At 38.8% G+C, this 15545-nt stretch overlaps 1 protein-coding gene across 3 annotated transcripts in view; it reads left to right on the forward strand.

Annotated features, from left to right (window-relative positions):
- The window catches only part of HACE1 (HECT domain and ankyrin repeat containing E3 ubiquitin protein ligase 1), a 51527-nt gene that overhangs the window by 10883 nt on the left and 25099 nt on the right, over window positions 1-15545 (forward strand). For 2 of the 3 annotated variants that reach the window (XM_063124847.1, XM_063124848.1), the window contains 7 exons: window positions 143-239; window positions 1417-1518; window positions 2026-2132; window positions 3157-3307; window positions 7308-7645; window positions 10351-10419; window positions 12866-12953. In XM_063124847.1, the coding sequence (XP_062980917.1) occupies window positions 143-239; window positions 1417-1518; window positions 2026-2132; window positions 3157-3307; window positions 7308-7645; window positions 10351-10419; window positions 12866-12953 (952 nt within the window). Of the gene's footprint in view, window positions 1-142; window positions 240-1416; window positions 1519-2025; window positions 2133-3156; window positions 3404-7307; window positions 7646-10350; window positions 10420-12865; window positions 12954-15545 lie in introns of all 3 variants that reach the window. The other variant, XM_063124846.1, reaches the window with a different exon arrangement.

Here is a 15545-nt window from a genome sequence, read left to right on the forward strand (position 1 = left end):
TAGTTCTCCAATGACTTAAACTACATGAGTCATGCATCCTTACGCACAACATGTTGTGTTTTTAAAGAACAATTTGTTTTGTTTTGGCTGATTGCAGAACATGTAATGAGCAGTTCTTATAACCTCTCTGTATTCCATATAGCCATGGCCAAAGAGACACTGCACAGATCCTTCTGATGAGAGGAGCCAAATATTTGCCAGACAAAAATGGAGTCACGCCACTTGATCTCTGTGTACAGGTACAAACTAGATTCAAGTTTATATGTCTTGCTTAAAACCACTGTCCAGTGCCTTTATAATCTTCCTCTGTCTGACTGAGGGTGTCATCATCCATCATGTGCAGATGCTGATGGAAGATATGTGAGTGACTATAGTAGTGCAAAGGAAAAAGTTGCATCTCTCCTCTGCATTCCTATCTACCTGGACAAAATGTGGGGTGTTTCTCATGTGAAGACACTGTATTATACCACTGGGAGATGCATGACCTATTCTTTCATATGTTAGTCTGAAAGCATGTAAAAGGGTGCTCATGTATCATTTGTACATCATTTGTTCGAGTTTCACTCTAATATGCAAAGCCACAATTAGATGAAAGACCTCCAGGCAGGGGCTTTTGTCTTCTGTGTAACTAGGATATTACTCAAGCTAAGTAAATATTCATTTTGTATGGGAGTAAGTCTTAGAACTTGGATCTGGACAGTTGTAGATAAATGTTAATTGTACAAACTATTCTGGTTTCAATTATATTTCACCTAATTCTAGTCCTAGTCTGCGAAAGAAATGATTACATGTGAAAGAAATGATTACATGTAAATAAACGTTTAAAATGTGTTCAAGCTATTAATGTATTAGCTCATTTTAAAATGCCACACTGGGGTTTAAGTTCAACACATTTACGTTAACTATGCTTTTTCACAATACTGCAAGCATGAATTTCAGATCCAAAGCCAGATCACACAGAAATTTGGCTTGGAAGTCCCTTATGTAGTGGGACACCAGAGCAAATTATCCCAAGAGGGGTCCCTGCCTCCCCTCCCCTGTGTGAAAGGCTTTGTTCTGGGCCATGTATTCTCTTTTACAAAAGAATTTATCTAAATTTAGGAACTGAAAAAGGACACTTCCAGCTTTTCCTTTGAGATCTGAGCTAGATTGTTTACATGGCAATGAGTCCCACTGATTATTTTTTTAAACTGACTTTAGCTCTGTGTAGGCATTTCGTTTCAATTTTTACTGAACCCGTGTGGCATGCTCTAGCCCTTGCACATTGCCTTTGCCCTGAACTCATGGAGGCCTGCAGTCGGAAGAAGAGAACCCCCCACCCTCCCATGTACCTGCAGAGCCAGAATGCTCTCAATAAATATTTTTGAAGTATATGTTTATAATGGCTGCTCACATAAAAAATATTGTCCATTTCAGGGTGGCTATGGAGAGACTTGTGAAGTTCTAATACAGCATCATCCTAGACTGTTCCAAACAATTATTCAAATGACACAAAATGAAGATCTCAGAGAAAATATGGTAAATGTAGTTAACTTTTTGTTAAATGTTAATAACGAAAACAAATCTCAACGGGTGGTTTCCTTATAGATAGAGGTGCTTTTTCTTTCATAGATCTCTTACATGGCTCATATGTATAGCTTGATCCTATGCATGTTTACCTGGAAGTAAGTCACAATGACTTAGTTCCAAGTAAGGGTGCACAGTTTGCAGTTTTAGGTTGGACAGGGATTCGGAAGTTCCAGGTTCTAGTCTGCATTCTGCCTGGAAGCTCACTGGGTAACTTTGGGCTAGTTACTGACTCTCAGCCTATCCTACTTCATAGGGTTATTGTGAGGATGAAATTGAGAGGAGGATCATGTAATCCAGCTTGGATTCTCAAGAAGTAAAAAGGCAGGCTATATATGTAATAATATTTTTAAAAATCTGCTGAAAGCCCTACATGCTTTAAATATTGTTAGTCTTGAGTTTAATATTTTACTGTATGTGGTGTGATCAAAATGTAGTAACTGTCTTTTCTGTGTTCAGTTGCGGCAAGTCCTAGAACACTTATCTCAGCAGAATGAAAACCAGTACCTTAAAATCTTGACTAGCCTTGCTGAGGTGGCTACAACAAATGGTCATAAACTGCTCAGGTAACTGAAACATCACCACAGATATTTGTTCTTTAGGTTTCCTTTGTTGTTGTTGATTTTCTCTTGGAATAGAAAACTGCCATCAAAATAAACTTCCTTTAAAATAAATTTGAAGGTAGCTAACTAAGCTGCCGAGACTTCTTCCCTTAAGTCTATGTGAAAGTGTGAGCCTTTTCAGATGATACGCTAAGCCATGGTTAGGTTGCTAACTCTTTTGCAGCTAATGGTTAGTGATTGTGTTTAAACTGGTTATGTAGCCACCATGGTTAGGAATGGTTCACGCGACACACTAAGCTATAATGTTTAGCTCAAAATACTTAATCACCGTGGTTCATTGTGTTATCTGAACAGGGTCGGAGAGTGCTACGGTTTGCCAGAAGGAACAAAGTAGAGCTAAATGGGTTGACTATGCAATTACATTATAGCATTTATCTATATCGGAGGAGCAGAACCTCAGCCTGCCTGGAATCCTGATCCAGCCCCCTGGGGTTTCCCAAAGGGCCATGGACCCTTCACTTTGGACAATGATTGCTTTCCTGGTTTTTATGCTGTGTTCCTCACATTCTAACAGGATGAAAAATCGCTAAAACATGTGGATTTTTTTTGGCCCCTCTCCTTTTGCTATTGGTTCCACCTACCACTGGGATGTGACCTTCAAGAGCTTCTCTGAAATGAGATTGATCCCTTAGGCTGAAAGGTGCACCGCTTCTGATGTGCATAGTTACACAAAACGTTCTCTTCCAATCCCCAAGGGGAACAGGGGTTAGCAGTTGATTGGGCGGCCTGCACCTGTGATCTAAATTCTGTGCCAGAAAATGTATAATTCAGTGGTAAGATGACAAAACTGGATGCCTGGGCTATGGGTATGACTAGCTGAAGAACATGTGCTAATATGTCAGTGGAGAGTGTTCTGCATGGATCTTCAGTCAATGGCTACTTTGCAGATATTAATTTTTAAAATAGAAACCTAGGCCATAGGATAACCACCTTTTACATTAACCTTTTAATGTTCTTAACCTTCCAGCTTATCAAGTAATTATGAAGCTCAAATGAAGAGTCTCTTGAGGATCGTAAGGATTTTTTGTCATGTCTTTCGCCTTGGTCCGTCCACTCCCAATAATGGAAATGACATGGGGTACAATGGAAATAAAACTCCGAGAAGTCAAGTGTTCAAGGTCAGAAAAGTAATTGACGTTATTAGGAAGATAGACCTTAAAGAGATGAATTTCACAAAGCATTCATTCATTAATCAGGCATCTCATGAGGAGGACGTAAGTTTAGTTGATACCCTTTTTAAGTTGCGGCCATCTTTTTATCCCTCTCTGTATAATCAACGCTAACATACCTGATTACCATATCTTTCAAAATGTTTTCATCTGTTACATTCATCCTGTGTAGCCTGAAGTTATTTTTTTAAAGACTGTATACCCAAGTTTTTTTTTTACTAATTTCATCACTTCTACCTAACTATCTGGCATGATAGCCATGCTTTTGGAAATATTGTGAGAATTCTGTGTATGTGGTTTTCAGGAAAACTGTTGGGCTTCTAGAGGCTGAGATAGTGGCCTGTTTCAAACATAAACAGTGAGCCAGGATATCGTTTATGAGCAGTGTATTCATGCTTGTTCCCTGATAGTTCCCACTTGGCTTCTTGTGCCAGCTGGAGTGGCTAAGCTGACCAGGAAACCTCCAGCACTGGTTTGCTTAGCGTTGAATCCAAATGAAGATTCCTGCCTTGTTGCTCTCCTAACAAGCCAGGAATCAGAAGCCAATAACAAATCTTGGCTTCTGGTTTGGGATTGTAAACAGAGCGACAAGCCAGGAATTCCTGTTTAGGGGTTAATCACTTCTGGTGGCAAGAGGAGCCAAGCAGTAAGTGATTGGGTAACTTGCATCAGCATGCTGTTTGTTATCAATAAGCCAGAATTCACAGCAACTTTGGCTTATTGTAATGTGTGAGCCAGCACACTGGGTCTCTTGGGGGTCAAATCTTGATGCCAAGCTCTTGGCCTTTCTAGTTATGAATCCTTATCTCCATTTTGCAACACGTGTGTGCACACACTTGCCCAATGGCATGAGAACTTTTCCTTGATGCAGTCCCATGCTGCTAGGAAGTGAATAGTTATCACAACAGTATTGGTGGGACAGTCATATTTCTTAATACCAAAAAGGATTCAGATACTTTATTGCTGTTGACTATATTGCTAAATCAACACTCTTATGCCCATACCTTCTGTTCTGTTTAGTGACACATAGCAACGTACAAGTAGGGCAACCATAGCAATTCTTCATACAACTATTATTATTTAGTATAGTATGATATAATTATAGGATGCAATTAACTGTTGCCCACTTAAGTGGTTGTTAGAGTTCTCCTGACTCTAAATCAAATTGCCAGATTTGACAATGTAGACTGGGTTTTTTTTTTAAATGACACTCTGACAAGGGTTGATATGCAAATCAAATATTTATGTCCAGTTAGTCTTTTATAGGAGAAATTAAGTTTGTCAGCAAGTTTTCATGGCTAGAAAATAGAGACCCCCCACTTCAGCCATGCTGCAATATTCATCCTCTTAATAGTTGTTGCTTCCCGAGTACCTAAGAGCTTAGGAATGGTGAAAAAGTAATCTAAAATAAGTCCTTGATTATGATATATATTTTAAAAATCCTCAAGTAGGGAGAGAGAGCCAGTGTGGTGTAGTGGCTAAAGTGTTGGACTGGGAGTCACGAGATCTGGGTTCTAGTCCCCACTCGGCCATGGAAACCCACTGGGTGACTTTGGGCCAGTCACAGACTCTCAGCCCAACCTACCTCACAGGGTTGTTGTTGTAAGGATAAAATGGAGTGGAGGGAGATTATGTACGCTGCCTTGGGTTCCTTGGAGGAAAAAAGGTGGGATATAAATGCAATAATAAATAAATAAAATAAAAAGAGACAGGAGAAGTTACACAGCACAAAATCAAAGCTTGGTTTTTAAAACATGGAGAAACAAGTGCATCTTGAGACCTCTTTAAAAGACATAGAAGATGGTATGGAATAGATAACTGACAAAGCACTTTTGAGATAGGCACCCTTCACATTGGGCACAGTGTCCTTGAATGGAATGATCGCTTACATGAGCAAATTTTTCAACCATTAGCTATGGTTGCAGCATACTGCTCCTATAATCTTCAGGCAGCTAGCCTGGTTGATTTCATTTCCACTAGCTGTGATAATATTAACTATTTCACATCAGTTCAATATTAAATGATGCCCTTGAGCTAAGTTTAGAAATGCAAATGTATTCAGTTTGAGGCATAGTTATGGTTCAGTTTAGTATATAGTACATTGTTAGATTGTGTATGGTTCATGATGCTCATGCTGATATTTGGTATTCATCATTTACCAAACATGTTTGATTAAATAAAAGTTGTTGATAGTCTTCTTCACATTTTCCTCCAATACAAGGTCACAATTACTCTCACATGCCAAATGGGAAGATGAGTTTCAGGGTGTTTGACTTGTCAGAGATCCCAAATTGGTGTCATGATGGTGTATTAATGGAAAATGTAGAGTTTATCTCTCTTATAAATGGGTTATGGAAAATAGTTTTTCTGACCAGCCACTAGATAACTCAGATTTTGCATTGCTGTTGTCAAGACTATATCATTGTAGAAATTGCTGCCAAAAATGGTAGGCATTTGCACTGTATTGAAATGTATCATGTTTCTGTGAACTTTGTTGAATGTGTACAGCTAAATGTTTTGTTCTGATTATCTGAAGTTGTGTTGCTTTATAGGTACTTAAGTTTGACACTGAAAAAATTGTCACTGAAGAACTCTTTTAGGTGGTTAAACGTAATAGAGATTCCATCAGTGCTTGACAGATGAGTTTTAGATAATTCTTATTTTGTTCTTAGTCATTTGTCATGGCACTACCATTCCTTATGTACTGAATGATTTTTCTGCCTGTTATATTTTTAAGACCTAAAAGACCTGTCAGCTACCTTGCTGTATTCGTTGTGTGATGATATAAGCAACAATTTAGTCGGTTGTCTTGCTCCCCTAGCCAGTGAAGACTGAAGGTCTTCCTACATTAATTCTTTATACATGTCTGTAAAACATCTGTAGACTGATAATGGCTGGAGTTAAACATCCATGCAGCGCAGGAACAAACAGATGCAACTGGCAACTATGTGGCTGGCAGTTGAAGGGGCTTCCACACAATTCCTCTGGTCATAGCATTATGAAGTTGCATAGCTTTGATTTTTTTGCCTACTTCTCCTACCCATCTTTAGATCATAAGGGAAGGTGATTTGTAATTTAGCAGTATACTTCATGGTATCAAGAAGGAAAAAGTAAAATCTGACTTAGATGGCCTGTGTATGACTGGAAACTAAACTGAAGAGATGGATTTGGTTTCAGTCTTTTCACTCAAAAGTAATACCAAACAATTCAAATTTTTTGGGGGAACAAATTGCTAAAAAAAATTGAAGAATAAAATAGTTATGTGCATTCTGTATTTAATTGGCAGCTTTTTATCTCTTTAAAACAACATTTTCTGAAAATTTGATCTAGCATTCTTGATGTGAAATCTGAAATCCATTCGCAGAAGAAAAGAGAAATATTGGATCTTCTATGTGCTAAATACTAGGAGCTCAAGCTTCTGTTGCAGGATACTATAGCAAATAGTCACTCTTTTCCTTTTGCTTACTTAAAGTGCTGCTCCTTAGTCCCATTTGTATACTAAAATAGGGTGGAGCAGTGGAAGAAACTGCTTCTGCATCACCCATGACAATGATTAAATCCTGGGTGTCTTATAGCGCAAGAGGGGGTTCTCCTAAAACACTGCCGCACCATTGCCCTACACTGAAGGACTTCTTTTATATCTTTGGGGATCACTGCAGCCTCTTTTTCCTGTGGCTGTCTGCATAGTAACTGCTAAGAACAAAATGAAATTAAAATTTGGCAAAACCACTCCTGTGTTTATGTTTTTAATCAAATAGGCTATTTTCACGTACAAATGGATATGCCAGAGCGAATGGGAAATGGGAGAAAAGGCCTATCTTTTTTCATTTAGGTAACATTAGAATTGTAATAATTTCAATGTTGTAGTGAACCAGTAGATGCATTTATAGGTAACATGTTCAGCTAAGGATTTTCCCCACACCTTATCCATTTTTCTTGTGCTTTGCAGCCTCTGGAATTACTCTGGCACTCACTAGATGAATGGTTAGCTCTAATATCAGCAGAACTGATGAAAAACAAACAGAGCTCTGCCAATATCACTTCCATTTTACTGAAGCAAAAAGGACCAAATCAGCAAGACGGTACTCCTACACATATCTTCGAGGTTGGTCCGCCTGAGAAGAGCAGAACACTATCTGCAGACACAGGGGATTCTAAGAAGTATGAAGTTGGCAGCACACAGGAAGCTTATGCAGATTGTCAGGATGTTATTTCTGTGACGGCAAACCGGCTGAGTGCTGTCATTCAAGCATTTTATATGTGTTGTTCCTGTCAGATGCCTCAGGGGTAAGATGGATCTGACTTTTAGACCATATCTCCTCCTCCTTCCAGATCATTCTTCCTTTTTTTTTTTTTGCAACAGTGCTAATGAACATTTAAAATTCATGTTTGCTATGGGATGGTATTTTTATCTGGTATTTACATATATTTTGAAATGGCAGACTCAAGAGCAGTCATACTACTGAAGCAACAAATCAAGAATATGATTTTAACTTAGGATAAGTATGTACGATGGGAATGAAACCTACATCTTTGAAAAGCCTTTAGCTAAGTCTCCCAGATGAGATAGAATGGTATACATAGCAGTATTACAATCATAAATTACATAGCATATTTATTTATTTATTTGTTACACTTATATACCGCCCCATAGCCAGAGCTGTCTGGGCAGTTTACAGAAATGGGTGGTTTACAGCATATGACTACTATCACTAAATAGATTGCTTTGGCTATTGGGTGGTATAGAAATGAAATGGCTGGGTTCACACAACACACTAACCTACCCAGTGTGTGTTGCGGTTGAACCGTGGGTTATCGTGTTGTCTCAGTGCAGCGCATTTTCCATGGGTTTGCTCATTAACCATGTAGTGTGGCTTGTTGGGTTGTTCAGGATGGTTAACAACAAGCCATAGGTTTTCAAGGTGGCTTGTTCGAGAAAAATAAACGACACTGCGTGGTTAACAGGCTACCCTGCAGAAAATGCACTGCATTCAGACAACATGATAACCCACCCTATGGAAAATGCAGTTCGTTGAGACAACACACTAAGCCATGGTGGGTTGGCGTTTTGTGTGAATTCAGCCAATGAAATAAATAAATATGATGTCCTAAAGTTTTAAATTTGTACTTTTCCTTTAAAAAACCAAACCAAACCAAAGTGTTTATGCTGTAAACCTGCTGGCTGTGTACTAAGGAATACAGATTACTGAGGATGCCCACTAATCATGGTAAGTTACTTTGATTAGCCTCCTGTGGCTTCATACCTTTTTGGACCAGCTGTTGCTAAAAGCCCTCATTTCCTTCACTAGTTCATCACATTTTTTTTAAAAAAAATATGCCTCTACCCAAATTGAACCTTATTAAAAAATTTCATCACATAGGTCACATTGGCTTCATTGACTATACTTTCTCTGGCAGAGGGATGAGACAGGATCTTAACAGAAAAGGTGGTCTGTGTAGGCTTTTTATTTAAGAGAAAGGTGTTAGTGGGGGGACTGTCAACAAAAAGCTCTTTAGTAAGTAAATGCCCTTTTTATGGAGAAGTAGAAACTTTGAGGAGTTGGATAATTTTAAGTTCTCACGTGATATGTGCCAAGTATTTGCTTTTAAAAACACTAAACTGGCTACTTCGGTAAGCTTTCACATTGTTTACAAGGGAAATGTTAATTCCATGTCAATACACATGGAAAATTAGGCTATACAGAGAAATCGAAGGCATGTCTGCAGAAGAACTTGCGGCTGACTTTTGGGTTCCACAGTTTCTCAGGAAAAAGTAGGTACCTTCCTAGCCTTGCACGTATTGTGAAAAGTTGAGCAGATTGCTGGCTTCTGTCATCCATACCCTTGGAAGAGAAGGGATGAACAAGGTGTCCTGCATCTCTAGTTTGTGCCTACTGAGATTGCTGAAACATATACTTCTGATATACAGTTACTTGCAATGCCAGCAGAATTCTGGAGTATTGTTAGAAATAAAATCTAGCATGCACAGGAAAATGATTAAGCTTCTTTATTATTTATAAATTTTGTATACTTTTTAATGTTCACTGTTTTTAACTTTTGTAAACCGCCCAGAGAGCTTCGGCTATGGGGCGGTATGTAAATTAAATAAATAAATAAATAAATAAACAATATTATTTGTTAGATTTTAATGCCCACTTTTCAGGGTTCAAACAAGTGACTGGGTAGTGGTATACAGAATTTGTGATTGACTAGTATGGACTCTTTGAACATCTAGTCCAAATGTTTGAAGCCACAGAGACTGTATTTCATTTGTATAATGCCTCTCCCCACAAAGAGTTCAGGATGGCTTCTGTGGGATTTAATACTTTTGTATGGCCACTGCAACCCTATGTGTTAGGTTAAATTTTGAGACGGTCTGGTGCCTGTTCAAATTATATCTTGCATTAGATTGTTGAACGTGTTTGAGCTTTTCTCAGTTTCAGTAGTTGAGTGCTTTTGCAACTCCTTTTCCACCTACAAAGTGATGTTTAATCATGAACATGCTTTTTTTTAGCTACCATGTTTTTGGCATTAGGGGCAGTTTTCCATGTTGACTGGCTGTGAGTGGCCAGCCCTGCCAATTCCATTGCATAAGTGGCTCCCGCTGCTTGCACGATGGGGACTAGCGCTTCTGGGCACAACCTAAAACTAGTGGGAATGCTTGTTTCTGGAACTGGGCAGGTTGGCAGAGTTCACTTGCCCCCCAAAGTGCTAAATCTCCTTTGAGCAAGCAGTGAGTGCTGCTTATGCAACAGAATTGGTAGGGCTGGCTGCTTGTGGAAGCAATGGTGGGCTTGCTCACAGAGGGGCAGCATTGGATACTGCTTTAGGATTGCACTAAAGGGCAGGTAATTTAATCTGGAGTAAGTCTTTTTAATGAAGCTGCTCCAATGTAAAGTTTTGGGATTGCCTCCTAGGAAAGAGAACCCTGTGGTGAGCTATTACCTATAGATTTACATACTCTGATAATCTGATTGAATGTTTTATTGCAGAATGACATCTCCTCGCTTCATAGAGTTTGTCTGCAAGCACGACAATGTCCTTAAATGCTTTGTTAACCGGTATGTCATTGGAAGTTAACATATTTTACATAATGTTTCTTGTTACACTGTTAACTTCAGTGTGTGGGGTCAGATAAAGCAGCTATCTAGCCAGTATACTACCTGAGGCTTCATTAGATATAACAGTTGCAATGAATGACAAGTGTTCATGGGCATTTGGCTAAGAATGTATGTAAGGTAAGGGAGAGTGTGCTTAAGCCTATAGCAAACCGCTTCAGATTTCATGCCATACCAAAATCACCTGCCTCCACATACAGATCATATTTATTTCTTTATTTTCCCAGACCTTCAAACTCAATTTTATTTATGCTGTTTTTACATTGATTGTATCTGCACTCTCTTGATTTCATTGTTATATACTTTGTGTATTATTTTATTTGTGTAAACCTGAAAATATTTTTGTCGAAGGAGAAAAAATAAATAGGTTAAGAAAGCAAAATATAATTTGGCATGGATGTCTTAATTGATGGTTTGAAATGGATATCTTAATTGACAAACATGGTTTGTGACTACTTGGAAAATAAAAATTGTACCATGTTTCATGACAAACGATAATTTGTCATGAAGTATGAATTGAGAAATCATAATTACAGTGATCAATTCATTTCAAACAATTGCATCATGGAAACAGAAGTGAACTTATCAAGCAGAATATTGAATAGACATAAAACAAGAGCAGACAAGCAGCTCTAAACTATTTCATGTCTTTGGAAGTTCAACACTCACTTGGTTTCTAAACCAGCCTTCCCAATCTAGTGCCCTTCAGGTGTTTTGAACTACAACTACAACAATTCCTGACCATTGGCCATGTTGGCTAGAGCTGATGGAAGTTACACTGTAAAACGTCTGGAGTGCACCAGGTTGGTGAAGCCTGCTCTAAGCTATGGTTAGCACATGAGTTGACTTGGCATGATATCTAGATTTATCCTTTGTGCTTTCACCAAGGTGGCCTTGACTGAATTCTAGAATTCAAAGGCCTTTTTCATCCAGAAGAGTCTTGCCACTCTTTTAAAAAAAAAAGAAAAAAGCTCTGTGTTCAGTCAAGTATGGCTTAAGTCAGGGTTAGGTGCTTTCCAGATGTTTTGGACTTCCAGAATCCCTGACAATTGCCCATGCTGGCCATTGCAAACTGGCTGAGGTTTCCGGGAGCTGTAGTCCATAACATCTGGAAAACACTTGCTTGCCTATCTCTGGGCTAAACTATCCATGATAGTTTTTCAGTGGGTAGTAAAACCCTTTTTTAATTTCATCTAGCTCTTATTTATGTATTTATTTATTTATTACATTTTTATACCGCCCAATAGCCGAAGCTCTCTGGGCGGTTCACAAAAATAATGGCAGTTACGTTTGATGTTGAAGTTTTGACATCTCTATCTTCCTTGTATGTTTATTTTCTATATTTATTCAAATATCTAAAATAAAGTTAGACCAATTTGGGGGTCCTTGCTATAACCAAAAAGGGGGGTAGAGTCAGGTGCCCACCCCCTGTCATCTTTTGTAGTCAAGTTAAGTGATGTTTCCAGTCAATTACTTTTACTATGCAAACTACAAACAAACAGGCCTTGCTTTAGGCTACAAACAGTATCCTTATGCAGCAACAACAAGCTTTCATAGTAGGCTTTGCATAATATAATAGGCTTCAGGTAACTATCTGATTGGGAGTTGCTACTAAACTGCCACTGATAGTACGGATCCTCCTTCTCAGACTGAGTGGCCTACCAAGTCAATCCCTCAAGGTGGGTCTTTCTAAGGGGTCTCCTCCTTTGTTGCAGGTCTCTTTGAGTGCCTCATGACTCTGCATTGCTCCTTCCTTTTCATCTGATGTCTGATTCTAGGGTCTCTTATTGACATTTCCTCCTGTTTGTTAGAAATCTGTATTCCCATGGGTTCAGGTGGGCCTCATTCTCTCTGGTACTGATATTCTCACTGCACTATCCCTCCTGCAAGATTGATGCCTTCCACTTCTCTGTCTGACTCAGAATCAGTTCCCATTTGTTCTTGGAATGCATCTGCAGAGGTGCTGGGTCTAGTCTCTATAGTTAGAAATACTCTTATTAATAAATAAACTTGACATGATGTATAAAATGCCATACATCACATTCCCCTTTTATTTTGTACATTATAGCCCACCATATGGCAGCTCCGAATGTGGGTACCATCATGTTTATAGTACATATACCAACAGTAGTGGACATATCTGTGTTTTGGTTGGATCTCTTAATTATATTTGAACAGTTACTTATATTCGACAAAATATGTAATGTGGTCAAAACACTTCATTCTCTTTGTATGATACTATTTAATTTCTGAGATGTTACTCCTTTGAAAATCGAGGAGTTGGTACATGTGATACTTGCACATTCTGTTGTATTCAAGGATTGCTCATGTATACCTCCTGAATCAAACTGTGCTTGTAACTTAATCTCAGATTGTATTTTTTTTCCAGAAATCCAAAAATTATATTTGATCACTTCCACTTCCTTCTTGAATGTCCTGAACTTATGTCCAGATTCATGCACATCATAAAAGCACAGGTGAGTACTGAAAACCTATTTTAATGTTTGATATATTGACCTGGTTTGAACGACGCAACAGCCCACCATGTGTTAATTAACCCTCAGGACACTGTAGCACCTGCAGTCTGCCATTATGTTTAAGCAAGCCCCGGCTGGGGGATGCCTTGGCTTGTTGTGTTATCTGAAACCAAATAGCTCCCGCCACCTGGGCTTGGATAACATGACAAGCCATAGCGACCTTTGGCTGGGACTTGCATATTCATAACGGTGGACAGTGTTATGAATATGCAAGTCCCAGCCAAAGGTGGGACATATTCATAATGGTGGACAGTGTGCCCCAAAGATTAATTAACCCACGGTGGGCTGTTGTTCATGTGAACTGGCCCAATATATGGCTCAAGAAGACATTGGGTAGTATCCAATTATGCCCTTCTGTGAGTGTATCAGGCCCACTGCTGACGTTGGCACACATGGCCTCTACCACAGGCGGTGGTGATGTAGTGCTTCCAGTGGCAAGTGCCGAAAGGAATGGAAACACGTGTTTCTAGAAAGGGGCAGGTCACGTTCCTTCCAGAAATGAGTGTTTCCACTCATTTAGGCACCTGCCCCGGAAGTGTTACGTTGCTACCGCCGGCAGGCCTGGGCCACCCGTGGAAAGATGCAATTGGATCCAAATTACAATTTCTGTCTACTTAACTTAAATAGGCATCCCAAAAATAATTTAAAAATAAATAAAATACATACTGGAGTTTACTAAAACAATTGGGTTACAGAAACCATTGGGTCAAGCTTGCAGATATGCTCTTTGCCATAATTTAGTTCACTGTCCAATATACCAATGACTAATACTGGGTAAGCTGGGGTGCAAGGGGAGGGGGCTATGAAAAATGAGGCAGAGGCACCTTCGATGAGTGAATCCCTTCCATAATGAGAGCAATAAGTTGTGTGTGAGAAATTACATAAATTTTGTCATAAATACAGATAGATGTTGTTAGATCTGTGGGCGGTGTTAGATCTGTGGGCGGATCCCTTCCATGCACAGAAGGCAGATCCTGGGTTCAACCCGTGGAGTGCAGGCCACCAGGCACAGCCAACCATAGTCCACAAGCACACTCTTTTTACTGGATCATAGTTGGCTGTGCTGCACTCCATGGGTTGAATCCAGGATCTACCTTCTGTGGACGAAAGGGATCCACCCACAGATCTAACACCATGTGTAAGTAAGGCTGGTCTCTATCTGTATTTATTTATTTCAAAATTTATGTGATTTCTCACACACAACTTATTGCTCTCATCTGCTAAATACTGCCTAAGCATATGGAATCATACTTTAAAAGATACAAAAATCTTAATTAACTAACAGTGAAGACAAAGCTCTTAACAATTGTCTTATTACCTGAACTTTGAGATATTTGAGCACTGGGCTTATAGTAAAGTCGTAAGTGACTGCTGTGGCTATGGTCATTGGAGTATGTGTGCTGAAATTTAATTGATATGTAACTTCAAGAGGTATCTGCAAAATGTTCCATTTCTTAAATGTGCCATAACTCTAGGAGAACTTTAAAAATAATAAGCACTCACTTATCTGTGTCAGCTATATTTAGGCCTGATGTTAGTTCTCTCTAGGAGCTCTTAGTTTAATATAAATATATCTATCACTTTTACATAAAGTTATCTCTGACAGTATTGTCTTACCTCTTAAATTGATAGATTTGAGCCAAAAGTAGTACAGTGTAATCCACTCTTGGATGTGTTAATTGTATGCTAAATCACTTTTCATGATGTTTCATACTTTGATCTCTCTGATTAATTGCTTGATGTATTGGGATGTTGTCTCTCAAGCCATTAAATTCCCACTGCATATGTGTAAAACTTATTCATGTTGAAATGAGTGTGGTACTATCATTGCAGCTTTGACTGCACATTAGGCCATGCTCAAATGTGCACAATGGCCCCTGGATCAGAGTGACTCTCCATTGTAATGTAGACTTTGGCTAAATCTAGACGAAATAGCCTTAGAAGGTCTTATAGATATTCTTGTGATTAAAACAGTTAAGTAAAGTATGAAGATAGACCACACAGCTTGTTTTACTTCTTTTCTGTCTCTTCCATAGGGAGGGTCTTTTATCATATTAATCCATTGTTTGTAAGATAAGAGAGGAACAAAGAATAGACTTATATTTTATGAACTCAAAAGTAAATTAAATGCAGGCTTATTTGTTTTCTAGATTGATTTTTGTGTCTTATCAATGGTATATTGTAAATGTAAATAGGTTCTTGAAAACATGTATATTTGTTCTTGCTTTTTCTCAGAAATAATTTAGAGGAGTGCATACCCTGGTTAGTGTACAGTGGTGGAGTCCTACACTGGTCTGGTGTAAATATAATGTTTACAAGCTTTCGTGATCTGTTTTTCCCTTGGATTTATTCCATATATTACATCTTTCTTTCAAAGACCTGAGGCACTTTTTTGCTACTCCCCCCCACCCCCTGTGATATTTTCAACAAACCCGTGAGGTAGTTTAGACTGAGATAGAAACCTGGTTCGCATGACAAATCTGGGTCATCCTAGGTTGTTGAATCCACAATGAGCTGTGGCTTGTGCCAGCT

Source organism: Elgaria multicarinata, chromosome 4 (assembly GCF_023053635.1).
Source record: "Elgaria multicarinata webbii isolate HBS135686 ecotype San Diego chromosome 4, rElgMul1.1.pri, whole genome shotgun sequence".
NCBI lineage: Eukaryota > Metazoa > Chordata > Lepidosauria > Squamata > Anguidae > Elgaria > Elgaria multicarinata.